This window comes from Solenopsis invicta, chromosome 6, assembly GCF_016802725.1.
Source record: "Solenopsis invicta isolate M01_SB chromosome 6, UNIL_Sinv_3.0, whole genome shotgun sequence".
Lineage (NCBI taxonomy): Eukaryota > Metazoa > Arthropoda > Insecta > Hymenoptera > Formicidae > Solenopsis > Solenopsis invicta.
Genome location: NC_052669.1, coordinates 12,175,237 through 12,202,002, shown reverse-complemented (window position 1 = coordinate 12,202,002; position 26,766 = coordinate 12,175,237). Strand labels below are relative to the sequence as shown.

The 26,766-nt window shown below is 34.2% G+C and overlaps 1 protein-coding gene and 1 long non-coding RNA gene across 6 annotated transcripts in view; one reads left to right on the top strand and one right to left on the bottom strand.

Annotated features, from left to right (window-relative positions):
• Nucleotides 1-26,766, bottom strand: part of LOC105201293 (probable ATP-dependent RNA helicase DDX56) — a 47,923-nt gene that overhangs the window by 11,948 nt on the left and 9,209 nt on the right. The window contains exons 2-5 of one of the 5 annotated variants that reach the window (XM_039450222.1): nt 14,272-14,365; nt 6,092-6,535; nt 5,733-5,992; nt 1,294-1,486 (exon numbers count right to left, since the gene is read on the bottom strand). In XM_039450222.1, the coding sequence (XP_039306156.1) occupies nt 1,294-1,486; nt 5,733-5,992; nt 6,092-6,535; nt 14,272-14,304 (930 nt within the window). In that variant the 5' untranslated portion in view covers nt 14,305-14,365. Of the gene's footprint in view, nt 1-1,293; nt 1,487-5,732; nt 5,993-6,091; nt 6,536-7,111; nt 7,185-7,363; nt 7,403-14,271; nt 14,366-23,675; nt 23,803-26,766 lie in introns of those variants that run through there. The other 4 variants (XM_039450224.1, XM_039450223.1, XM_039450221.1 and 1 more) reach the window with 4 other exon arrangements.
• LOC120357992 lies at nt 23,039-26,137 on the top strand. Its single transcript, XR_005574962.1, has 2 exons — nt 23,039-23,774; nt 26,009-26,137. It is a non-coding gene; the product is annotated as an uncharacterized LOC120357992 (long non-coding RNA).

Below are 26,766 nucleotides of genomic sequence, written 5' to 3'. Positions count from 1 at the left end.
TGCTCATAAAGACATCAAAAAATGGTTTGATTCTGATAGCCTCAAAAAACGAACACTTTTATCGTAACGGTATTCGAGCTCTGCCAGAAAGATGGTCAAATTTGTAGCTAGCGATGAGCAATACTTTGAATAATTCATTTGTAACCATTTTTTCCAAATAAAGTTGCATTTTCATTATTAAAAAAAAAAAAAAAAAAAAACAGCGAGAACTTAGTTGCGCACCTAATATGTATGTTAGTCATTGTTCAATCGGTAAAACTGATGACTTTAGCATCCCCTTAACTGTAAAAATCACTTAACAAGTGACAAATTGATGTGCGTTGTGTAAATACTGACAAGAGTGTGCAAATTCTAAGCAATTAGTCTTATCTAAAAAAGTCCATGTTAAATCGATAGTCGAAGTTTATTGTTGATGCTTTTCCGTAATGCTGATTGGCTCTCACGCTGTGCTTACTGCGTGATCTACTGTCATCGTAGAGATCGCGTTTTGAAAGTTATCAAAAATTATGTATCGAGTAAATTTGTAATTTATAATATCAAAAGCTGTGTATCACGTGCTTGTTTTGCTAGTTATTATTATTGGTGACCAATTATAATTCAAAAGTTATTGCGATCTCTACATTCTCATATGAAAATTTTTATTCTACCTCTACAATAGTTAGAATATTATATAGTGGCTGCCAGACGCAGTGTATCATTAATTATTACCCCTTGCCGTACTTTGACGAGTCTGACTCGTGATACAAATTTTGTACCAAACGTGAATATCACTCTGGCCTATTTAGCGGGCGTCGTTTCCTACCGCTTGGGCCTGAATTTCGTCGCGCTAAATGGTACGACAAGGGATTAATCAATTATTTCAGTTAAACTTTATCGATTAATTGTACAAAATCGTTCGACAATTAATTTCATTAATTGATTATATTGTTACGTCCGAAAGAGAGCTCGCGCACACGTATTCGCAAAACTTAATTAGCACTCGCGCACTCTCATACGCGGCTTACGCGCTTGTCAAGAAAAAGTGTAAACTCTTTTAAAAAGTAAGCATTTTATTAGCGCAATAAGTAACAGAAAATCATAACAAAACAAAATAACAGTTGACAATAACGCTTGTCAATAAAGTATTAATTTTCTCCAACGCCAGGTGTTTGCAAGCCCGACCATCCATACCGATTGTAACAATATTGATCATGATTATATTTATTTTGAATTTTTAATTGACTATTTTAGTAATCAAAGAAATAAATTGAAAAATGCCCAAGACTGACTTCATTGTAATACTCATATTTCTACCTCTTCTAACACTTTTTCATCTGATGCTATTATAATGTCGTAAGTGCCAGTGTTAAAATAGGAAACCGCTCTACATCTCGAGGTTGCTGGAAGCTCGGAATTTAAAACACAAGTTGGAATACCAAACTGCTCTAGGAACAATTTCAGCTTGTAACATCTGTCTACAGTGTGTACAAAAATTATAGACTTTCCCCTAATTGAAAACAAAAAACACAATATATCTGCAATAATTAATGAATAGTACATTGTTACTCCGAAGCCGAGCTTTGCCGTTCTCGACTGAAAACAGCATCCGAAGTTGAGAACGCGCTCGACTCTACGGTGCATATGGTATTTTATGCAAAGAAAGTACGCTTTTTCGCGTCACACCGCAAAAGAGTATTGCAACATTTCCAACTATGTTGCATGGCAAGGGGGGGGGGGGCAGAGGCCCCCAGCAGGGGTCCAGGAGGCGGAACCCTCAGGCCAGGAATGCAGGAGGCAAAGCCCTCTGTTGGGGGTTCAGGGGGCAAAGCCCCCTGGTTAGGGGGGCGAAGCCCCTCCCAATTCAAACAAAACTATTTCTAATAAAATCACTATTTCTGATTAAACCACTATTTCTGATGTTACTGAACTCTGAAACGGTACACTCTACCGCACGCCAACACTCCGGTCCGAACACCCAACCATCGTGCGTAAGCCGAGCACGTGCGTGCGCCCGGCTAACCTCTCCGCGATCACGCGCTACCACACACGCTACGCGCCGCGTTCGCGAAACGTTTCCACTCCTTTACTTACGACTATTACTCAACTCTTTGAAATATACGCACAACACATTTTGCGTTGTCGCCGTCGTTTTATGCTACTTTTTATACTCGGTAAACGCCGAGTACGCCGTGTCGTATTTGTTGCGTGAGACTTTTGGCAAAGTGTCGACGCGTGCACTGTTGGCCAATTCAGCAAGCTCCGGCGGCCTGCACTGCACCAATTCCTCTTTTTCTTCGTTCTCCATTCTTCAACTGCTTGAAAACGCACAAGACGTTACTGAACACTTCGACGTGTGGCGTTTTCCTGTGACTGTTCCGACTTATGATAGTTCAGTGTACTACCTTCGCTCATGGATCCGACTCTACGCTCAGCGCATACTTTAGGAAATGTGCGGAGTCACGTGACAAAAGTGCGTATGCGGAACCGTACGAAAATATTCATTTTGCCCATTTTGTCGTCCACGGATGGCAATATCCCTCACCCCAAAGATTGCCCATTCACGGCCATGTTACCAACTGTCTCGTAATGTCGCGAAAAACGTGCTTCCTTTGCATAAAACTATTTTCTATTAAAAAATATTATATGCCCTACATGGCACATATATGTCAGTAATATCACAGAAATTACAACAAAATATCACGGAAATCTTACTGAAGTATTACATTGTACGATATGTCACAATGTAATATTTCTGTAATATCTATATTATGTTTCAATGTTACATAATTTTGAAATATTATTGCAATATCATAATCACAACATGGTATATCACACTGTAATCCCAACAAAAAGATTGTAGTAACATAAAACAATGGTAAAATGTCTACATTCAGAAATATTGAAACAAAAATATTACATTATAATTCTGATAATGTTTCAGGTATTATTATAGTGACACACTTTGACATATACAACTTACAAAAATGTCATATGTTTTTAAATTGTTATATAGAATCAAAAATTTTACTGTCAAAATATTTGAGGTTTCAAAATATATTTTACTTTTGTCTTCGAGATAAATTTTGAGGACTCTTTCCTCAAAAGAATCATTTTATTAAAATGCAAAAAATTTGATAGTACTGTATCTTTCATTCTATTTTTTGAGTTTTTTAACTATGAAAAATAAAATTTTGCTAAGTCTATCTGCAATAATAGCGCATGTTGATGACGGATGAAATATGAAACATTAGTTCTCACAATATTTTTGAAACGTGATTGCAACATTGCTGAATATTGCTAAAAATTCTTAGGAATGTCTCCTACAAAAAAAACTTGCAACAATGTTGCTGCAAGTTTTTCTTTTATATAGGATACTACTAAAATATTACAAAAATAATATGACAAAACAGTATGCAGCACAATGATGCAGTGACATTCTATTTCCAGTAATTAAAAAGACTACATAGAATATAATAACGATCATATTTATAGTTCTTCCTTGAAAAACCATTCTTTGTCATTCTCTGTCTTTGTCTCGCGTACTACGTTTTATCCTATGCAAAACAAAGACAGACAGAAAGAAGGAATCTTCATTTCTTAAAGAAGGACTATGAATACGGATATAAAAGAGTATTACAAAATTTCTCAGTTATGTTCTAATGAAATAATGATAAAATGTTGCCTTCAAAATTGAACTTTACAACAATAAAAAAGTAATAAAAGAAATAATATTAACTTGTCAAAAGATCAATAGAGAGCAATCAAACATGAGTGTTAATAGACATATAATTATTACTTAATGTGTACAATAAACACATGAACGTTTCGGGCTTACTTGCCACTTTTCAACACGCAAATGAAATAAAAAATTACATATTTAGAAATTCATAAGCAGAAACAGACAAATAGCTATCATCAATGTTTAAAGTCATCCAATGAAAAATAAATTTGTACATCAAAACGTTAACGCAGACGCATTAATATGGACCAAGGTTTTTCCTAACATCTTAAGGTGCAGTTACATGAAAGCGTCGTGCGTCGAGCATTGAGTTGCACAGAAGGTTATTGCATAGCTTCTTGACGCTGGAATCTGGACTTGCAAATTCCAGCTTCTTGATGCTAGAAGGGCAAATAAGTGAGGTTACGTTGTAAATAAAGGAGGTTATGTTTGATGTATAACATTTTTTAACATACATATAATAACTGAAAATTTATAAAACATATTTCAATATTCTATATATGTAACATTAACTATAGATTTTCAGTATTAACAATAAATATCGAAACATTGCTTCAATGAAATTGTCCTTGACGCTCAATGCTCGACGCTCCCATGTAAAAGCACCTTTAGAGATTACATCTTCTCCTTTGTTAATATGTGGGTAAAAATGCAATAGAATTATTTTTGAGCAGAAATCAATTACATTTTTCAGTTGGAAATGATAACTTCATAATACAGTGATAACATTTATATATAAAGTTATTACTGTATTACAAAGTTGCCATCTCAAACTGAATAATGTAACTGATTTCTGCTCAACAATAATTCTATTGGATCTTCACACTATCAAGGGGAAAGATGTAATTTCTAAGATGTCAGAAAAAACCTCGGTCCATATTATTGCGTCTGCGTTAGTGTTGATGTACAAATTTACTTTTCATTGAATAACTTTAAACATTGATGAGCTGTTCATCTATTTCCGCTCATGAATCTCTAAATATGTAATTTTTTATTTTATTTGCATGTTGTAAAAGGAGAAGTAAGCCCAAAACGCTTATGTTTTTATTGTACACATTAAGTAATAATTATATATCTATTAACACCCATACATGATTGTTCTTTATCAACCTTTTAACTTAATATTGTTTTTGCATAAATAGAGCTAAACTATATTTTGCTAAAAGTAAATAAATTATGTACAATAATACAACTGTAAACAAATTATATGCAATAAACTTGTAACATAAAAATATTAAAATAATTTAATTCCTCGCAATGTCACATAAATATTACATAAATATTAAGTGTTTTCTAGTAATAACACAGGTCATATAGTATTTTTCAACTGATATAAGTCAACATAGCTAAAATGCTGTATTCGACTGTATCATCGTTTTAGATTACTCCTTAGATAGAACAGTCATATACTACGTTTACACAACTCGATTTACGCCGAAGTTATAACTTCAGTGTTATGCTATTGGTCAATCATAAGTACTTTAAAGAATGGAAAAATTGTGATTGGCCAGTTTTATAACATTGATGTTATAATTTCGGCGTAAATCAAACCGTGTGTACATAAACGTAGTCATAATAACATCATAACTTTATTTATCACTCAAATACATACAAACCTTTATGATATCATCGAGTGATAAATTATAACCTTATATTATTATGACTTCTATATACTGGGTCCATAAATACTAACATATTTTTGGCAGTATACGTAATATCAAAATGTAATGTTGAAATAAAAAACTAAAATAGAAAAGCAGTATTTCAGTTTACAAGTTTGTCACTATGTTACAAGATGATTGTGTTTTGTTGCAGGAAAAAAATTATAATAATAGAATTGTAATATGTCACATTGTAATATTGTCATATTGTGATACATTTTAATATTATTTTATGTGCTTAAAATACTCTAGCAATATCCATGCTACATCTCATTAAAATATTACTGTGATATTGCTGCAATTACATGCTATATGGTACTCTAGGTAATATACTTATGCACATGTAAAATTACCTAATTAAATGTAACTTCAATAAGGCGTATAAAATAGCAGCTTTATCGTTTTCCTCTGCAGCTAAAGTGTAATGAGCTAATTGTGTAGGAGGAGCTAGAGGTGGCTCTTTCAGTTTTAAAATTGCAGGATTATGTAGAATTAACTTTTTCAAAGTTTGAACATCCTCCGACAATGTGGCAGATGCCAAAACTGCTTGATATGCTGTTGGTAGATATGTCAATACAGCTTTTAAGTCCTTTTCGTAACCAAATGAAAACAGCTGCAACAATCGATGTCATAATTATACATTAAATTAAATCACATAATTTGATTACAGTTAGTTCGCAACATTTACAAATTTTATGATATAAATACGTACTAAGTCAGCTTCGTCAATTATTAATGTATCAAGACTACGTTTCAGCATTAAATTTTTTGTTTTTAAATGCTGTAATAATCGACTCGGAGTAACCACAACGATGTCCGGCATTTCGCTCAGTAAAAGTTTCTGAGCATTAAAATCCGTTTGTGAACTAAGATCAACTGTTCTGACTTCTCTGCAGCATTTTATTGTCAGGCTCAAGATAACATGGTAAATTTGCTTGCATAGCTCCTTACTAGGTGCAATAATTAAACCCTTAATCTCCTGCTTTTCTTGTGTTCGTTTATTTGATAATATTTTCTGAATAAGTGGTATTGCAAAGGCAGCAGTTTTGCCCGAACCTGTACGGGCCCTAATTAAAAGATCCTTTCCTTCCAGTAACAGAGGAATCGCTTTTTCTTGAATTAATGTAGGCTCCATCCAGCCTAATTTCGTGATAGCCTATAAAATTCATAATATTATATATATATATATATATATATATATATATATATACACACGCACGCACGCACGCACGCATGCACGCGCGCACACACGCAAGATATCAAAAAACAATCGTTTTTGCTCTCGTGGGATGTTAGAGCAAATCAAACTGAGAAGAAAAGTCCTTTACCATTTTTCATTATTCGCAATAGTTACTGAGATAAAAATTAGTATAGCTAGAGATAGTCGCGGGTGGCGGTGCGGTAAAGAGAGAGAAGCATTGTTGTCTACCGAAGAGCGCGCTAGTGCTCGGCTGCCACATGCGAAACCGCGCACGTATGTGTCTTAAAATTTACTAATTTTTATTTCAATAAATATTGCAAATAATGAAAAATGGTAACAAACTTTTCTTCTCAGTTTGACTTGCTATATCAACCCACGAGAGCAAAAACGATTGTTTTCTGACACCCTGTATATGTATCATAAAAATATTAAGATATTATAATTATATTATTTTTAAAATATCATTTCTAAAATATACATACACACTAGGCAACAAGAATACAAAGTATACAAAGTTTGCCGGGCGCTTACCCGTGTCGGACGGTGAGTTGCGCCGCCTTTGTCTACCATGTGTACACGGCCCGTGATTCGCTAAGTTTATCGTCTTATTATTCAAAAAGAGTCGGATAAAATTTTCGTACAGGAAAAATCGTCTCAGAATTTATCCAAGAACACATCTTTACAGAGACACATGGGTCGTTCTGAATCAGCCTGTGTGTATATGTATACAGGGTGTACAAAACAAAGGGACCTGGAGTATACAATGAGTTAGAGGACACAAACCCAAGTCAAAAAGTCCTGAGTCATTTTTTGATCTAAGCCTTCTGTTCCATGCTATATTATGTTAAAGTTAGCGAATGAGCGCCCGTCTAGAGAAAGAAAGCAGTGACGGACAATAGACGGGCGGAGCAGAGCTGACAAACTACGCGGCGGGAGAACAACGATGAGCAGCGAAACGGTTGTAATCAAAAACACACACACACACACACACACACACTCTCTCTTTCTCTCTCTCTCTCTCTCTCTTTCTCTCCAGCTTGTTTAAAAAAAACCTTAAAGATTCAAAAAGTGCATAACTAAAATAAATGTTTCGGTGTTATTATAATTTATTAATTCAACGTGAATTAATTATTTATTTCCTTATAATTATAATAAATAACTCGATAACTCCGTGACCTGCTCAATCTCCGAATTACAATCCGTGTGATTTTTTTCTTTGGGGAGCAATAAAAGAAAAAATATTTATACACCAACATCGAGACACCTGACGAGATGACGGAATTAGTATTCCGCACTATTGAGAGAATTAGTAATGTTCAAGTTCGAAGAGCTACGCAAAATGTACAGAAAAGAGCAAGAACGTGTATCGAAGTAGGAGGAGCACACTTCGAACATTTATTATAATTATAAAGAAATAAATAATTACTTCACGTTGAATTGATAAATTACAATAACACCAAAACGTTTATTTTAGTTACGCACCTTAGGATCTTTAAGGTTTTTTTTAAACAAAGTGGAGAGAGAAAGAGAGAGAGAGAGAGAAAAAGAGAGAGAGTGTGTGTTTTTGATTACAACCATTTTGCTGCTCATCGTTGTTCTCCCGCCGCATAGTTTGTCAGCTCCGCTCCGCCCGTCTATTGTCCGTCACTGCTTTCTTTCCATTCTCCGTCAAAAAGGCCACCTCCACTGCCCATTTTAATTTTTGAGGTAAAATGTTCCACAAGAGCTTAAAATTTTCGTTGAAATGTCTAGTTCTCGATGCCGTTGGGAAAATTCAAAATGACGGATCTAATATTACGACTAGAATAAAAAAAGCCTTTGAAAAAATGCATAATAACGTGAATAAATGTGCAAGATGTGACGTAGCGGAGGTCTTATCCCTATGTATAAGTGTGCGTGTGTGTGTGTGGGGGGAGGGGGGTGCGCTAGAGTGCTCACTCGTGTGCGTGTATAAATGAATCATCTAAAAATCAATTCTTGCTCAACATGGTTTGGTTATCAAGACATTTGCATACAAAATTTTGGATTATTTCATCATCCTTGTTCTGAAAAAGTACGTCATAAAAAACCTACAGGGGGTACAGAAAATATTGTTCTTTAAAAAACATTTTCTCCGCAAAATAATAGTAAGATTACTTAAAATTACTTTGAAACTTATATTATCTCTTATAACATTTTTTGCAATCGCAAACGTTGGCAACAAATTACTTAATAGAAAAATGTTTCCCGCAAATGGGAAACATATTTTATTATAGTCAATTTCGTTAGCATATTTTTCGTAGAAGAGGTGTGATTCCTGTATGTATGCACGCTCCTTTTTTAAGGTAATTGATTTATATTAGTCACTTTGACTCTTTGAAATGCTTGATTTACGCGAATCCTCTGGCCTCTCACATTCGGGGTGCTTGATTTACGTGAGTCCCCTTACCTCTCACATTCGAGATTCTTGATTTACGTGAGTTCCCTTGTCTCTCATATTTGGGGTTCTTGAGTTACATGAATTCCCTTGCCTCTCACATTTGGGGTACTTAATTTAAGTGAGAACCATTGCCTCTCACATTCGGGGTGCTTAATTTACGTGAGTTCCCTTGCCTCTCACGTGTGTACAAGTGCATGTATATACCAGGTGTATGCATAAGTTTTTTCCGGTTTCACTAAGAGATGGCGCCAGCGAAAAGTACGCATCGTATTAATTTGACACACACGTCATTTTGTTCGTTTGACATAAAACTACAAACACACACAAGTTGAGTCCGCCAAAAACTAGCGTCTTTGTTTTATTGTTCAGTGATCATCTCGAGTTTTGTGCCTGAAAAACAACATTTGCGGCACGCATTGCTTTTTTTATTTAATTAAAAGAAAAAGGCTGTTGAAAGTCATCGTTTGCTGGTAGAAACATATGGTGAACACGCTCCATCGATTAGAGCATGTGAGACATGGTTTCGACAATTTAAAAGTGGTGATTTCAATGTGAAAGACAGTGAGCGCTCTGGTAGACCACAAAAATGCGAAGACAAGCAATTGCAAGAATTATTGGATGATGACCCAACTCAAACTCAACGGCAATTAGCAGAAGCATTACATGTATCACAAGAAACAATTAGCAGACGTTTACGAGCAATGGGAAAGATCAACTTGGTAAATGGATCCCACACAATTTGAATGAACGTCAAATGGAAAATCGCAAAGTCACTTGTGAAATGCTGCTTCAACGCAACGAAAGAAAATCATTTTTGTATCGAATTGTGACGGGTGACGAAAAATGGATTTATTTTGAAAACCCAAAGTGGAAAAAATCGCGGCTTTCACCTGGCGAAGCCGATCCATCAACACCAAGGCCAAATCGCTTCGGCAAGAAGACCATGCTCTGTGTCTGGTGGGACCAAAGCGGTATTGTGTATTATGAACTCTTGAAGCCCGGCGAAACTGTTAATACACAACACTATCGCCAACAAATGATTAATTTAAACCACGCATTAATCGAAAGACGACCGGAATGGGCCAGAAGATATGGCAAAGTGATTTTGTTACACGACAATGCGCCGTCTCACACAGCAAAACCAGTGAAAGACACCTTAAAATCTCTTGGATGGGACATCCTTCCGCACCCGCCGTACTCCCCAGACCTGGCGCCATCTGACTATCACCTCTTCGCATCATGGGGCACGCGCTCGCAGAGCAGCACTTCAGCAATTTCGAGGAAGTTGGAAAATGGCTCGACAAATGGTTTGCCGTAAAAGACAAGCAGTTTTTCTGGCATGGTATTCATAAATTACCTGAAAAATGGGCGAAATGTGTAGAAACCGATGGCCAATATTTTGAATAAAAAAAATTAATTTCCCTTGAAAATTACGTATTTTTTTTTTACCAAAAAACCGGAAAAAACTTATGCATACACCTGGTAGATGGATGTTTCATAAAATATTTTTTTATTCTATATCTCTTACTTTTGTTTCTTACAACTGCCATAGTGTTCCATTTGTATCATTAAAATACCTTTTGATTAACACTTTATTCTCGTCCACAACTATAAACCCATGATTCTTAAGAATTTGCGGTGCATGAACCAAGCTTAGACATATGGTAAACAAACCGCGTTGACACGTTAGTGATTTTGTTTTGGTGTCATATACTTTTGATTGTGTGAAAATGTCTAATTTTGTGCCAAATAATCGTCATTTGCAAGAAGTGTCGATTTTCTTATTTCATTCAAAGAAAATGGCGGCTGAAGCGCATCGAGAGCTCCAAAAAGTTTACAGAGATGCTGCTCTAAGTAAAACAACGCGCCGTGATTCATTCCGTCGCTTCAAAGACAGTCATTTCGATGTTGACGACCCTCCACGTGAAGGAAGGCCAAAAACATTTAAAGACGCTGAATGAGCTGTTGAAACCGAACGAAACCATCACTGGAGAACGTATTGACTTCAATTGATGCGACTGAGCGGAGCACTGCGTGAAAAACGACCATAATACGAGCAGAGGCACGACAAAGTGATTCTACTGCATGACAACGCTCGGCCTCATGTTGCCAAAACCTACGTGGAAACGCTCAAATGGGAAGTCCTACCCCACTCGCCATATTCCCCAGATATTGCGCCGTCCAATTATTACTTGTTCCGTTCGATGGCACATGGTCTGGCTGATCAGCAATTCCGCTCATATTAAGACATCAAAAAATGGCTTGATCGTAGATAGCCTCAAAAGACGAACACTTTTATCGTAACGGTATTCGAGCTCTGCCAGAAAGATGAGCAAAAGTTGTAGCTAGCAATAGGCAATACTTTAAATGATTCATTTGTAACCATTTTTTCACAATAAAGTTGCATTTTCATTAAAAAAAAAAAAAACAGCGAGAACTTAGTTGCGCACCTAATATCTTCTCATGATCAGATTTTTTTTAATAAAAAATCTGTATGTTCTTGAAATGTTTTTTAGCCCAATTAAAAAGAACTTGAGATGTTAGTATTGCATCCTGTGGTTTAGCAACAAGACTTGCTTTGTATACCTCTCTTTTAAAAGTAGTACCAATGCCATCATAAACACTTTTACCGTGAACAGTCTCACTGTAATGCCACTCTGCTTGAATATTGAAATCATGTTTATGATGCACTGAATTAGCAATTTCACATTTATTTTTAAAATGCTGTTTCGCCCCATCAGTCACGTATAATATTCTTTTATAATTTTTGATATTTTTTAAAATCTCTGGAATTAATAATGTTTAAACAGTGTAAACGGCAGCGGTATCGTGTTTCAAACTCTTTAATAAAAATACATTACTCTTGTGCTTCAATTCAGAATTTTCTTTATAATAGTAAATAACAGGAAACACAGTACACTGATCATTGTTGAAGTGAAATGCTTGTGAAGTATTTTGACAAACAGCATTTTGACAAAACTATAAATAGTTTTCAGAAAACTCAAACATCACAATTACTTCATCTTCACAAAAATTCTCTTTTTTTTCTGAAATAAACATATGTTATTTAGTGATAAATGAATAAAATTTCAAAATTTGTAATTTGTTGCATAACTCGTTTACAAACTCATCAATTTTTGACTGTTGCGTTAATAGAGTTGATCGATCAGTCCGGTCCATAAAGAACATTAAACATGAGAAATACATGAATTGTCTAATAATTTAGAAAGCTTTGTAGAAAGTTCGGTAGTACCTGGGCATTGATCATATTTATCAAGGTAGCAATCAGGATTCGATTCCTTACACATAATTTCATTCAAACAATCTTTATAATTGAAGTGGCTTGTCTATATTTTCTGTTAGTTTCCGTACATAAATGAATCAATCATTAACTTGACATTTTCATGAATTGTGCAAACAAAAACGGAATATGTTCCAAAAGCCCCAGGAAGTATGCAATTTCTAGATCTAAGTTTAGCAAATGTATTAAAGCTAACATCATATTTTAGGTTGGATTCTTTAAATAAGCATGCAGTTCTTTTAAATTTAATAGCAAAAGACATTTTTGCACTGTCCATTTTGCATTATCCATTTTTTATCAATTATTAAGAAAATGGCATTTTTCATTCCAGGCATTATCTTGCTGTTTATATCACTATTATAAAACTCAATTACTTTTTCAACAATAGTTTGCGGTAAAACTTTTCCAATTCTTGCAGTAATATCAGCTAATACGGCATGGCTGGATTTCAATTCCTTAGATTTTTTTTACTAAATATCGTGATGCATCAAATTCTTTTACTATTTTTCTCACACTCCATGACGACGGAGCTATAGTGAAAATTCGCATTCTTAAAAGATCATTGTGTTTCAAAGTGAAACATTTTTGTTTAAGAACATCAAGCATTTCTTCCAGTTTAATTTCTCTAGATAATCGAATGTTATCTTCATCATAAAAAATCTCTGAGTTATCAATATCCATTGTTAATGTACTTCCATCACATTCCATATTTGTGGAATCATTAGATTTATCTAAAGACATATCAACATATTCAGTCTTACTTTTTTTCTTACATGCACAACAAATTTTAGAATTGGTCGGTATCTCAGAAAATTTATTCCTAATAAATTTTGGTATTTTTCGTAAATCTTTACCACAATGTCCTTTTTCATCAAGTTTCTTGAATAGATTCACACATCTATCTGTACAAGATTTAGCGGACATTTTTTATTTTGGATATGGTACAAGAGATAATTGAAATAATTGTAGAAAATAATAAAAGTCGATAAAAAAGAGACAAAAACGTAAATTAAATATTCTATTTAACATAAACAAAACTTATTAATTGAATGAATTGCAAACTATAATTAACTTGATGAATTCTGTAATTACTAAGTGTATTGTAAGGTTCTCTAATTCAAAACAAGACGAGAAAATTTGAAAAATAAAAGAATATTGCTGTGCCTTTTATCCTATATGTGTAGTTTTTTTATTTACGAGATATAAACTCTGCCACGTCCATCTAGCAGCAATACTGCGCAAGTGTACGACTTTAAAAACAGATCTTTTGGGTTCATGCAGTCAATATGTCGTCAATATATTCGATCAACTTGTACGCTATCGACTGTCAACCTTATGTATTTTGATCAACTAATGCTGCTGCATTTTTACAAGATATTTGCTATTTGCAATAACAAAACTGCTTGGTGTTTGTTATCAGTCTGTCATCAATATGTTCAACATTTGCTTACTATTAACCACTGTCATATTTTACCAAGAAAGATTATTAAATATTATCTAAAGTGTGCTAACATAATTAACTATAACAAAGTATGTTTCCGGTTTTTCTACTAAGTAATCTGTTGCCAACGTTTGCAATTGCAAAAAAATGTTATAAAGGATAATATAAGTTTCAAAGTAATTTTAAGTAATTTTACTATTATTCTGTGGAGAAAATGCTTTTTAAAAAACAATATTTTCTGTACTCTCCGTAGGTTATTTGTGACGTACTTTTTCTGAACAAAGATAATAAAATAATCCAAAATTTTGTATGCAAACGTCTTGAGCCAGAACATGTTAAGCAAGAATTGATTTTTAGATGATTTATTTATACACGCACACGGGTGAGCGCGCTAGCGCACCCCCCCTCCCCCACCCCACCCCACACACACACACACACACACACACGCGCGCGCGCGCGCACGCAAGCACGAACACACACAAACACAGAAATCAGACCTCCGCTACGTCACATCTTTCACATTTACTCACGTTATTAGGCATTTTTTCAAAAGGTTTTTCCATTCTAGTCGTGATATTGGATCCGCCATTTTGAATTTTTCCAAAGGTCCAACGGCATCAAGAACTAGACATTTCAAGTAAAATTTTAAGCTCTTGTGGAAGATTTTATCTCAAAAATTGAAATGGGCAGTGGGGATAGACTTTTTAGCGAAGAATACCCTATATACATATATATATATATATATATATATATATATACAGGGTGAATCAAAATAACCTATTGGTCCCGAAGCTGGCACATTCGTAATCGAATTCTGAGACGATTTTTCCTTTTGCAAAAATTTGTCCGGAGCTTAGTTTTTAAGTTACAATAAGTTAGCGTATGACTAGGGTCAGGTACAAGTGATAAACAGGGGCGGCGCGACTCACTGTTACACACGGGTGTTTCCGTGGGGCACCTCCTGCGCTCAAATGACAAAAGTACATGGACAGCACATTCCTATTTAACCCCCCCCCCTCTCTCTGTCACTTTAATTATGCTACATGTAACTTGATAAATTTCGATCTCTGTCATCCGGTCGTCAAATATCGGGATAACCGTGAAATCTTCAAGTAAGTTTACATTATTATAATAAATGTACGTCCGCAAATAATAAAATTTAATGTAAATTAGATTATTTAAATGTGCACTTGCAAGTTAAAAATAGCACTTTTAAAACGCACAAAACGGAAAGAAAGGAGAGAGAGAGAGAGAGAGAGAGAGAGAGAGAGAGAGAGAGTGATGGAGGGGGGCCTTTGAACAAGTTTAAGCACGTTCACTTACGCACACAGCAACCAGCTTATTGTTTCCACGATGCGACAGTTCAATTTAAATTTATCCTTTATCCAGATCTAGCTCTCGAAGTTGTTTCATATTTCACCACATTTACACTATTTACTCTACACTTGATCGATAAACGCGGAACTACGCGACAAACCGATTGATCGACTTTATTAATTACTATTAATCACTACTCTAATCACTACAAACATTCGATGCGTTAAAATTACTCGAAGAAACACGTATTTACGTTACGATTACACAACACGTGTTCACTCGACGATATCAAGTAGTCGACTGAATGTTATTGGTTATGTCGTTATAAAAGTATCGAACGATTAGTTAAAGCCATAAGTCAAAAGGCGGCAATTTAAAATGAAAATATTGGTTAATACAATTTACATCAATGCAATTTATTAGAAAAATGTTGCAAATACATGTTTATCATTATTTGTTAAAAGTTTTACGATAGTGACTTTATCAAAATAATTATTATTAATTCTAAATATTCAAGAAATAATTTTATTAAAATCAATTTCTTCTAAATATATTTTTTTTATTTCTTATTTTTGAATATTTGCGAAAACTGTGAAAATATTCCTCAAAATAAAATATTTGGTTGCCCTGAAAAGGGCAGATTATCCGTTGCTGCAAAGAGATTTCAAGAATTATATCCTTGAAGTTTTTTTTATAATAAATATTCTAAATAATTATCTTGATAAAGTCACTTATGGATCATACAATTTTTAACAAATAATAATAAACATGCATTTGCCACATTTTTCTAATAAATTGTATCGACATAAATCGTATTAATCAATATTTTTATTTTGAATTGCCGCGTTTGGACTTATGGCTTTAACCAATCGTTCGACACTCTTATAACGACATAACCAATAACTTTCAGTCGACTGCTTGATATCGTCGAGTGAACACGTGTAGTGTAATCGTAACGTAAATACGTGTTTCTTCGAGTAATTTTAACGCATCGAATGATTGTAGTGATTAGAGTAGTGATTAATAGTAATTAATAAAGTCGATCAATCGGTTCGTCGCGTAGTTCCGCGTTTATCGATCAAGTGCAGAGTAAGTAGTGTAAATGTGGTGAAATATGAAACAACTTCGAGAGATAAGGACAAATTTAAATTGAACTGTCGCACTGTGGAAACAATAAGCTGATCGCCGTGTGCATAAGTAAACGTGCTTAAACTTGTTCAAAGGCCCCCCTCCATCTCCCCCCTCTCTCTCTCTCTCCCCCTCTTCCTCTCTCTCTCTCAAGGAGAAGACGTGTCAAGAGTCGCTCCGTAAATGTAATAACTTTTGAGTGGTTTAAAGTGAGAAAAGACATAAAATAAGTTGATTGACTTGTGCCGCCATAGACCGGAGATAGCTGTGAAAGTTATCTAGCCGGGATATGGCGATCTGTGAATGTGAGCAGTGAATTTATTGTTCAGGACATCGAAGTCTCACAAGACAGTAGACATTATACGTGGACACAATAGTGCTGACGTGTGTAAGTGGATCACAGGATCGCTTATGCTGATATTAACGGTTTCGGTCGGTAATTATCAGCACGGACGAAGAATATGCAGAATACCGATGCTCGGCATGTAGGAAGGCAATTAAGAGCAAAGTTGTTAAATGTAAAACTTGCCCAAAGCTTTTTTACCATCCAAGATGTGTAAATAAGCATAAAATTCTCGACAGAAACCAAGAGTACGTGCCGTGTAAAGGCCCATTTGAGGAATTTCTCATTGATATTGAGAAAGTACCGACACCGACAGGAAGAGATAGGACATCATCGACAGGATCTGTAGGGTCTACAGGAGCGGTCACAATGAGCAGTGGAAGTAAAAGGTCAGGCATTGACTTAAAAATAGATTGGATTATAAAAGCTGTAAAAAAAATAAAAGATGAGGCGGTACGTAAAAATAAAATTAAAATAATGATTAAAGAAGTAGTTCAAGAAGAATAAGGAAATGTCAAGCAAGAACTGGAAAACTTGAAGAAAATGATACAGGGAACAGCATATGGATCAAAGGAAGAACCACAGAGAAGCTACAGTGAAGCGGTTAAAGAAAAGAAGAAAGAAAATGTTATTATAGTTAAACCAAAATTGCAACAGGAGAGTGAAGACACGAAAAAAGTAATAAAAGAGAAGGTAGATATAAAAAAGATGGTAATGGGAGTAACGAAATTAAAGGAAGCAAAGGAGTAGTAATTATGGGTTGTGAAACTGGAGAAGTGAAAAAATTGAAAGAGACAGTACAAGCTAAGCTGGGAGAGAATTATAAAGTGCTCGAGTCGTCTCAATCAAAACCAAAATTAAAAATTGTTAACATAAATTTAGAAGAGACGAACTTAGATGATAATGAACTTATAAATACAATTAAGAAGCAGAATAAAATAGATACAGTAAATATGCGAATTGTGAAGAGAATGGTTAAAGAAAAAAGTAACAATCAAAAAAGAGAAAATAAAGAAGGATCAATAATAATGGAAGTAGATAAAGAGACGCACGAGCTGATATTTAAAAAATCAAAACTAAATATAGGATGGAAGAAATGTCCTGTATTTAATCACATCAGCGTCAAAAGATGTTTTAAATGCTGGGGGTACTTCCACATTCCTAAAAATTGTACGAGAAAAGAAACATGCTGCAAATGCGCAAGGAAACATAACTCGCGTGTTTGCACAGCGACGGAGAGCAAATGTGTGAATTGTATGTTCAAAAATAGAACATACAATCTAAAAATAAATGACGAACATGAAGCCATCAGTCGAGAATGTCCAACTTTTAAGAAGGCGTTACAGGAAGAGGAGAGCAGGTTAGGAAGATACAAAATAGCAACTACCGAAGAAAGAAGAAATAATTATGTATACAAATGCGCAGAGCTTACCAGCGCACATAGACGAACTACAGCATCAGGTTATGAAGAGGATAAATCCTGTGGTGTCGGAGACCAGGCTGATTAGTGACATAGAAGACAGTGAAATAAATGTGCCGGGTTACACTGTAGTTAGATGTGATGCCAAAAATAGGAACACAGGGGGAGTTATTATGTATATAAGAGACGATATTAGATATGAAGTAGTATTAACAAAAAAGTTAGAATCAAATTGCTGGTGTGCTGCGATAGAAATGAAAGAAAAACTTTATAAAGGAGTGATAATGGTAACATATCACTCACTAAGCGCATCGCACGGGGATTTCATGAGATTTTTTGAGGATATAGTAGAGGAGTTAGTAATAAAGGGAGAATGCATGGTAATAGGAGATTTTAATATAGATCTTATGACGGACTCGTTTTATGCAAAGAAATTACAAGAGACAATGTTAAGCTTGGGCATGAAACAGTATGTGAACGAACCGACAAGAGTTACAAAAGACAGTCAGACAATTATAGATCTAATTTTCTCTAATAATAATAAAATAGTACAAGTAATTCATGAACCTAAGATTACGGACCATGCGTGGCTAAAAGTAGAGTTAAGTGTGAGTAAAAATGAAAGTAAATACAGAGAATTTAGCGCTAGAAATTACAAAGAGTTCGATGAAGATGAATTTGTTATTTTAGTAAAAAAACAAATTACAGGAATGTCAGGGATGGCAGTGTGAATGTATGGGTGTGAGAGCGAAAAAATTTGTTAACAGTATAGTAAATGCGTTAGATATAATGGCACCGAAGAAAAAATTTAGAATTCCAAAAGTATGGGAGGGAAAAAAATGGTTCTCAGATGAGATAAGAGAGGCTGCGGATAGGAGGAATAAGGCATATAGGAAAGCATTGTATGACAATACCGAACAAAATTGGTCACAGTATAAAATTGAAAGAAATGGAGTAGTAAAATTAATCAGGGAAAAAAAGAAAGAATATTACGAAAGTATGATAAATCTTAATAAAGAAAATCCTACGACTATGTGGAAAACCTTGAAAGAAGTAGAGGCGAACCAGTAGGTATAAAGGAAATAGGAAATATAGATTTTGAGATCTTAGGCAATACCGAAGAGTGCAATATAGCCGACAAATTTAATTTATATTATATACAAAGTATTAATAGTATAGTAAACTCTATAAAGGTAGATAGATCCGGCAGTGATATAATTGAATTTCGGATGAATATAAATAAGAAAACTATTTATACTATGTCTGTAAGGCAACGGCTATGTTATAACGTTAATGTATTTATCTTTAAAATATTAAATGGCATGGCTTCGGAGGCGTTAAATAATAAAATAGAGACAGTGGGAAGAGAATGCGATAGGCAAACAAGGCAAACAGGAAACTTAGTAGTAACTTTCCGTAGAACTAGATGTGCTCAAAAAAGCCTTTTTTATGAAGGTATAAAAATGTATAATTCGTCACCCACTGTGATTAAGCAATGTAGAGAATTAGTAGCGTTTAAGAGGCTGTTAAAAGAATATATATCAGTTAATATTAATATATAGTTAATGTATATATAATATATTATTGTGTACAATAGCTGTGAAAGCTAAATAAAGATCAATCAATCAATCAATCTCTCCCTCTCTCCCTCCCTCACCCCTCTCTCTCTCACCTTTCTTTCCGTTTTGTGCGTTTTAAAAGTGCTATTTTTAACTTGCAAGTGCACATTTAAGTAATCTAATTTGCATTAAATTTTATTATTTGCGAACGTACATATATTATAATAATGTAAACTTACTTGAATATTTCACGGTCATCCCGATATTTGACGGCCGGATGACAGAGATCGAAATTTGACAAGTTAAATGTAGCATAATTAAAGGACAGAGAGAGAGAAAGAGAGAGAGGGGCGGGGAGAGAGAGAGAGAGAAAGTTTAAATAGGAATGTGCTGTTCCTGTACTTTTGTCAGTCATTTGAGCGCAGGAGGCACCTCACGGAAACACCCGCGTGTAACAGTGAGTTGCGCCGCCCCTGTCTACCATTTGTATCCGACCCGTCATACGCTAATTAATTCTTATTGTAATTTGAAAACTAAACTCCGGACAAATTTTTGCAAAAGGAAAAATCGACTCAGAATTCGATTACGAATATGCCAGCTTTGGGACCAATAGGTTATTTTGAATCACCCTGTATACACACAGGGTGTTCCAGAAAGCTCAAATCTTCTTTTAAAAACGGATTTCTTGGAACATTTTAAGAAAAAAAATCTTAATACAAAAATGTCGAAGGTATAATGGTTTTCAAATTATTCGCGATTAAAGTTTACAAATTACACAGCTGACATTTCGCACGCTCAGGCATGGTGACATAACAAGGTACCACAAGTACCTTTTGACATTGAGATTGTTATATAAATACGCAGTGACATTTATATTAAGAAATTATTACTGTATGAAACATATTTGTACATTACATATGCATAATTAACGTTTTCAACAAAATATCAATTCAATAACAAAATATTTCAATAGCCGTTGGATCCGCTGTCCAAAATAAATTCATTACCATTTTCATATAATAAAAAATTTTTTTGGTAATATATCGATAATATTGATAATTTATGCGATGATATGAAAAAGATTGAATAAAATATATTGATAAAGTAGGATTCAGACATATCAAATTATATCTATTTGACATTACTGCGTTTACATCTAATTAACGATTTACATTTTTAATAGTTATTTTAACCCTTAAACACACCGATCCTGTAAAATACGAAAACACATTTTCGGGTCTGGGAAACGTTTTCAACTTTAAGAAGCTATAACTTTGATTACAATCAATATTTTTCTACAATTTTTTTTTAATGAAAGTTCAGAATCTCAGGAGTGTAACTGCACAATTGGTATTGCCAAAAAATAATTTATTGTAAAGTTATAAAAAAAAAACATTAAGCAAAAATGAGAAATTGGTCAAAAATCTACTTTTCCTTCAAAAAAATCATATCTCCGCAACAAAAAACTTTTAAAGACTTTCAAATACAGCGTTTTAAAGCTAAAGAGTCACATTTTCAAAATAAAATTTGGCAAGGTCATTCCTTTGAAAAAGTATAATTATGTAACATGGAGAATATAAGGTATTTTTGGGCATCTAAAAATCCACTTAAAAAAAAATCATATCTTTGCAACAAAAAACTTTTAAAGATTTTACAATACGGCATTTTAAAGCTTAAGATTCATACTTTCAAAAAAAAATTATATCATTGTCATTTCTATTAAAAAATACTTATGTAACAAGGCGAATATTTTTGATTAAATCGTATCTAAAGTTGAAAATTGATGTGTTTCATGATATATTTCTGAAAAACCCCCTTTTCTTCAACATTTTATAATATTCTAACTTTAGACAGTATATATGCAAGTAACATCTTCGATCCAACCTGTTCAAACGTATTTTGTCCAGCTTTTTTATGTAAAATACTCACAGAAAAAGTTTCACTTACACACTATATGGGTCGCATTGACCCTAACAAAACTTTGCTGACGTGCCGTTCGAATTCTAGTTGACCAAAAAAGTTAATCACTCATAGCAATTGAAAGAGAAGATTTCAAACTTTTTTTACGTCTTGATCCGAATCCTATCCCATTCAGTCTTCACACAGGAAGCGTTCAAAACTTCATATGGGGTCTCTCAGACCCACTTACGTTTAAGGGTTAATACAATATTGAAAATATTGATAAATTGCCGTAAAAGTTCTTATCATATGAACATGGTAATGATTTTATTTTGACCAATAATCTAACGGCTATCGTAATATTTTGTTACTAAATTGATATTTTGTTAAAAACGTTAATTATGCATATGTAATGTACAAATATGTTTGCTACAGTAATAATTTCTTAATATAAATGTTACTGCGTATTTATATAACAACCTCAATGTCAAGAAGTACCCTTGTGGTACCATGACATGTCATCATACCTGAGCGCGCGAAATGTCAGCTTTAATCGCGCATAATTTGAAAACCATTAAACCCTCAACATTTTTGTATTAGAATTTTTTTCTTAGAATGTTCCAAGGAATCCGCTCTTAAAAGGGGATCCAAGCTTTCTGGGACACCTTATATACGCACGCATGCAAAATTTAGGGTTGTGTTGGGTTAGATAAGTCGGAAGGAACGGAGAAATAAGTCCCTCCCCCGCCCAAGCATCTACTTTTCACGCAGAACTACTAATAATTAAAAAAAACTTATTTAAAAACAGTTTTTCTAATATAACGACTAAAATATTGAAGTTAAGTAAAATATGTATATGACCTTTTCTATACAGCTTATTATGAGCTTCATTTTTTGTTTGACGTATTTTTTTGTAAAATGAAATAATTAAAAGTTTTTTCCACCAAGTATATCGCAAAAACTGTACAAGAGCGCTAATTAATTTATAAAAAAAAGTGGTTCAGTATCCTTGCCTCTATAACATTGCCTCAAGCTCAAGATCGTCAGAGACTGCTCTCCTAATATACACTTTTACCACAAAACGTTCGACGCGTTTTAACGTAATGTATACCGTCAAAAATGTCAAACTTTACGATGGATATGTCAGATGGTGCTTAGCAACACCAGTGTTGCCAGTTCCGGATACATAAATAACAACCTATGTACTATTGTTAGCAAAATAATCATGCGTGCGCGCGCGCGTGCGTTTGTGTGTGTGTGCGTGTGTGCGTGCGTATGTGTGTGTGTGTGTGTGTGTGTGTGTGTGTGTGTGTGCGCGTGCGTGCGTGTTTTTTTTTTCTAGATAATTATAATATTGAAATAAAAATATATTTAAATAATTTCAAATTTGGTCAATTTATTAAAATTTATTTATAACATCTTGACCATGTAATATTATATAACCGATTTACTTGAAACTTAAATCAAAACGTTATTAAAAAATTTCAATAAATATTGGCTAGTTTGTCGACCAAATTTGGAATTATTTAAATATATTTCTATTTCAATATAATAGCCATCTGAAAACGCACAAACATAATAATTGTTTTGATAACAATAGTATTAAAAAATTCGAATTCTTAGTTTAAAGATATTATTTTCTGTTCAATACTTTTTCCTTTCAATTCATGAAAATTATATTATTATTGAATAAGAACATATATTTTTTAAATGAGATAATTTTCTTTAATGTCTAAGATTAACTTCACACGAGCATTTTTTATTGAGGCTGGGTCGAAACTGGCTTCCCTAGAACGAGAAGTTTTATAAAAAAATTTATTCGTTATTAACATTAAATTTCAATTAAGAATACAGTCTTTTATTCTATTCAATCGTAAAAATGTGGACATTTTTTTTATTAAGACTGTCGTATAGTATCCATCAAATCAAAAGACGCGGTAGCGGCTCGCGCCATATATATCTTTTTTAGTCCTTCCATATAAAAGACGCTACCGTATACCATTTGCAGAAACGGACAAAGTTCTTTTTACAAATAAATAGTTGTTTTTCTTAAACAAATTAATTGTATTAAAAAACAAATATAGTAAGGAAAAGTATTGATTTTTTCGAGTACAATGACACAAGAAAAAAAAACAAATATAGTGGGGCAAAGTATTGATTTTTTTCGAGTACAATGACACAAGAATGATGTCCGTAAGTGCATTCGATGCCGAGATATGAATTATGCATATATGTTTCAGTCCGATTTATGGTCATTTATGGACATACGTCGTCGTCGTCCTGTCTTCCTCTTCGCAAAATTTTGGTTTATCCCCCTTGGTCCAAATAAACACAACCCGAATGGGGAACTGTATAAATCCAACGGAGGTGAATAGTGTTCCTCGAGTACTATAATACTGATCTTCGGTACCAACTTTATAACCAATCCCTATAAAGTTATTTGATATCTTCGTAAAATTTTAAATTTGTCCTCTTTCGCGGTAATTTTAAAAAGATATACGAATATATTAGGTGTACAACTTAATTCGGTCCGTTTTTTGTTTGAAAAATGCATTTATTTAAATGATAAAATAAATTAATATCTTATTCAAAGTATTGTTCATCGCTAGCCACTACTTTTATCCACTTTTTCCCATTCTGGCAATTTATGGATTCCGTCGCGGAAGAAGCGTTCATCTTTTTAAGCCAAAAATAAATCGAGCCAATTTTTGATACCCTATTCTGAAATAAAGCGTATTCCAGTCAAAGCGTTCTGCATCGATCAAAACAAATGGTCGGAAGGCACAAGGTCTGGGCTATAAGGTGAGTGAGCCAGAACTTCCCATCCGCTATTTTCCAAATAGTTTTTAACCGGAACAGCAACATGAGGCCGAGCGTTGTCATGGTGAAAGATTATAGACTCGTGTCTGGTCGCATACTCTGGATGTTTTTCGGCTATAGCTCGCTTTAAACGGATCAATTGTTGTCTGTAGAAATCTCCCGTGATAATTTAACCAAGTTTTAACAGCTCATACTGGATCACATCCTTCTGATCCAACCAAATATAGAGCATTACCTTGGCACCATGGATATTCGGCTTCGACGTTGATGTTCCCAGTTAACCGAGCTTTACATACAATTTTTTGCGTTTCGTGTTGTCGTAGTAAATCTATTTTTCGTCTCCGCTAATGATTCGATACAAAAAAAACTTCTTTTTGTACCGTTCAAGCAACATTTCAGACATGCAAAATCGTCGTTCGATATCTCTCGGTTTCAATTCGTATGGGACCCAATTTCTTTGCTTTTGAATGTATCCCGCGGCTTTAAGTCGTTTCGAAATAGCTTATTGAGTAACTTCCAATGTTTTTGCGAGCTCTTCTTTCGTTTGACACAAATCTTGATCGAGTAATGTTTGTAATTCTTCATTTTCAAACTTTTTCGGTTGACCCAAACGCTTTGTCTTCAACTAAAATCACCACTTTTAAATCGTCGAAACCATTCTCTGCAAGATTTATCCAATGGTACAGATTCACCATGCATTTCCACAAGCATTCGATGCGCTTCAGTTGCACTTTTCTTCCAATTAAAACAGAAAATCAAAACTTCCCGCAAGTGGTGCTTAATTGGAACAAAACTCGACATTTTCAACGCAGTAAAAATTAAATTCGTTATGCAAAACTCAAAGACTTATAAACAATATTTGGTTGAAAGATGTTGACACTTCACAATACAGCAAAAATCAGTTGTCGCCGTCAACCATTTATAGCACCTAGAACTATCTTTTGAAAACGGACCGAACTAAGTTGTACACCCAATATATCATCAAAAAGAAGTAAAATCAAAAATATTACAAGTATATTTATTACCGATGTGTTGGGACTCTTTTGACCACGTTGCAATTGATCACCAGCCACTTACAGTGTTAAACAGTGGAAAAACTACGCACCGCTCACTCTAAAATGGATGTGGTCAATTGCAACGTGGTCAAACTGGACATTCCTGTATCGATGAGGAGCAAATTATGTGACAGATAAAATCAAAGATGGGCAAAATCTCTAGCAGCAGCGTATTTGGCGCACATTTTTATATATATTTCTTATAACACGCAGTTCTTATATTGTTCATACTTCTACTTAAATCACTGACAAATTTCAAAATATTCTATTCACCTACTTATAAGTTTACAAATGTATTTATAAGTATTTAAAAAAAGAGAGAGAGAGAGAGAGAGAGAGAAGACGCTAAGTACGCTGCTGCTAGAGATTTTGCCCATCTTTGATTTTATCTGTTACATAATTTGCTGCTCATCAGTATGGAAGTGTCTCGTTTGACCACGTTGCAATTGACTACAGCCATACAGAGTGACCGGTACGTAGAGTTTTTCCACTGTTTAACACTGTAAGTGGCTGGTGGTCAATTGCAACGTGGTCAAAAGACTCCCAACACATCGGTAATAAATATACTTGTAATATTTTTGATTTTACTTCTTTTTGATGATGTATTTAATTTTATCTATTACAGTTTTGGTTTAATTTGGTTAAATTTGGTTTTATCCATTGCTTTAGCATATTACAAAAAAATATATACTTGGCGCTTTTTTTACATTTTTAATGTATTTTTAGGCGGATACATTTAAGAACAGAAGTAATTCTACAGATGAAAAATGACACATTGTTATTAAGATACTGATTATCAAAAACTTGAACCAAAGCATATGTGTAATTTTGAATAAATGAATTATATTCCTCAAATTTGAACTGTTTATTTATTTTACAACGCCAGCTTCCAATTGTCCATTTATCTTTTCAATTTAAACATGTAACAAAGCGCTTAACACGGCGCTCTGTACGCCCGAACTAGCGTTGGCCAGTACAGGCGTACTCGGCCGATTCCGATATACCGACACGCTTGCACGCTTGCCGGTGTAGCGTGAAACAAAGGCAAGCTCCGCCCTGTAGACCTAATCTCGAGTGGCAGAGATGCTGGCTGCCGACAGAAGCCGACGTCTCCTCAAACGTCCCCGACCGCTGAAGATACGGGTAGGGGAGAGGGGAGGGAAGGGGGGGTAAGATGACAACTTTGAGGTTTGTTGATTTTTGTTAATTTCTGTGATAATGTAATTAGAAGTTGTTAAGTAAACTAAAATTCTTAAAAATTAAAATTATTTTAGAACATGTCAATTTCGTCATCTTGCCCCCCCCCCTCCCCCGATATATATGCGGCTAAGATAACTTTTAATACGGAATAAGATAAAAAACAATTAAATAAAGTTAAAAATGTATTCTCATAAATAAATAAAATTTATAACATAACAATCTTATACTATTTTGATATTACAACATAGTTAAAGAAAAACGTAAATAAAACAAAAAATATTTAT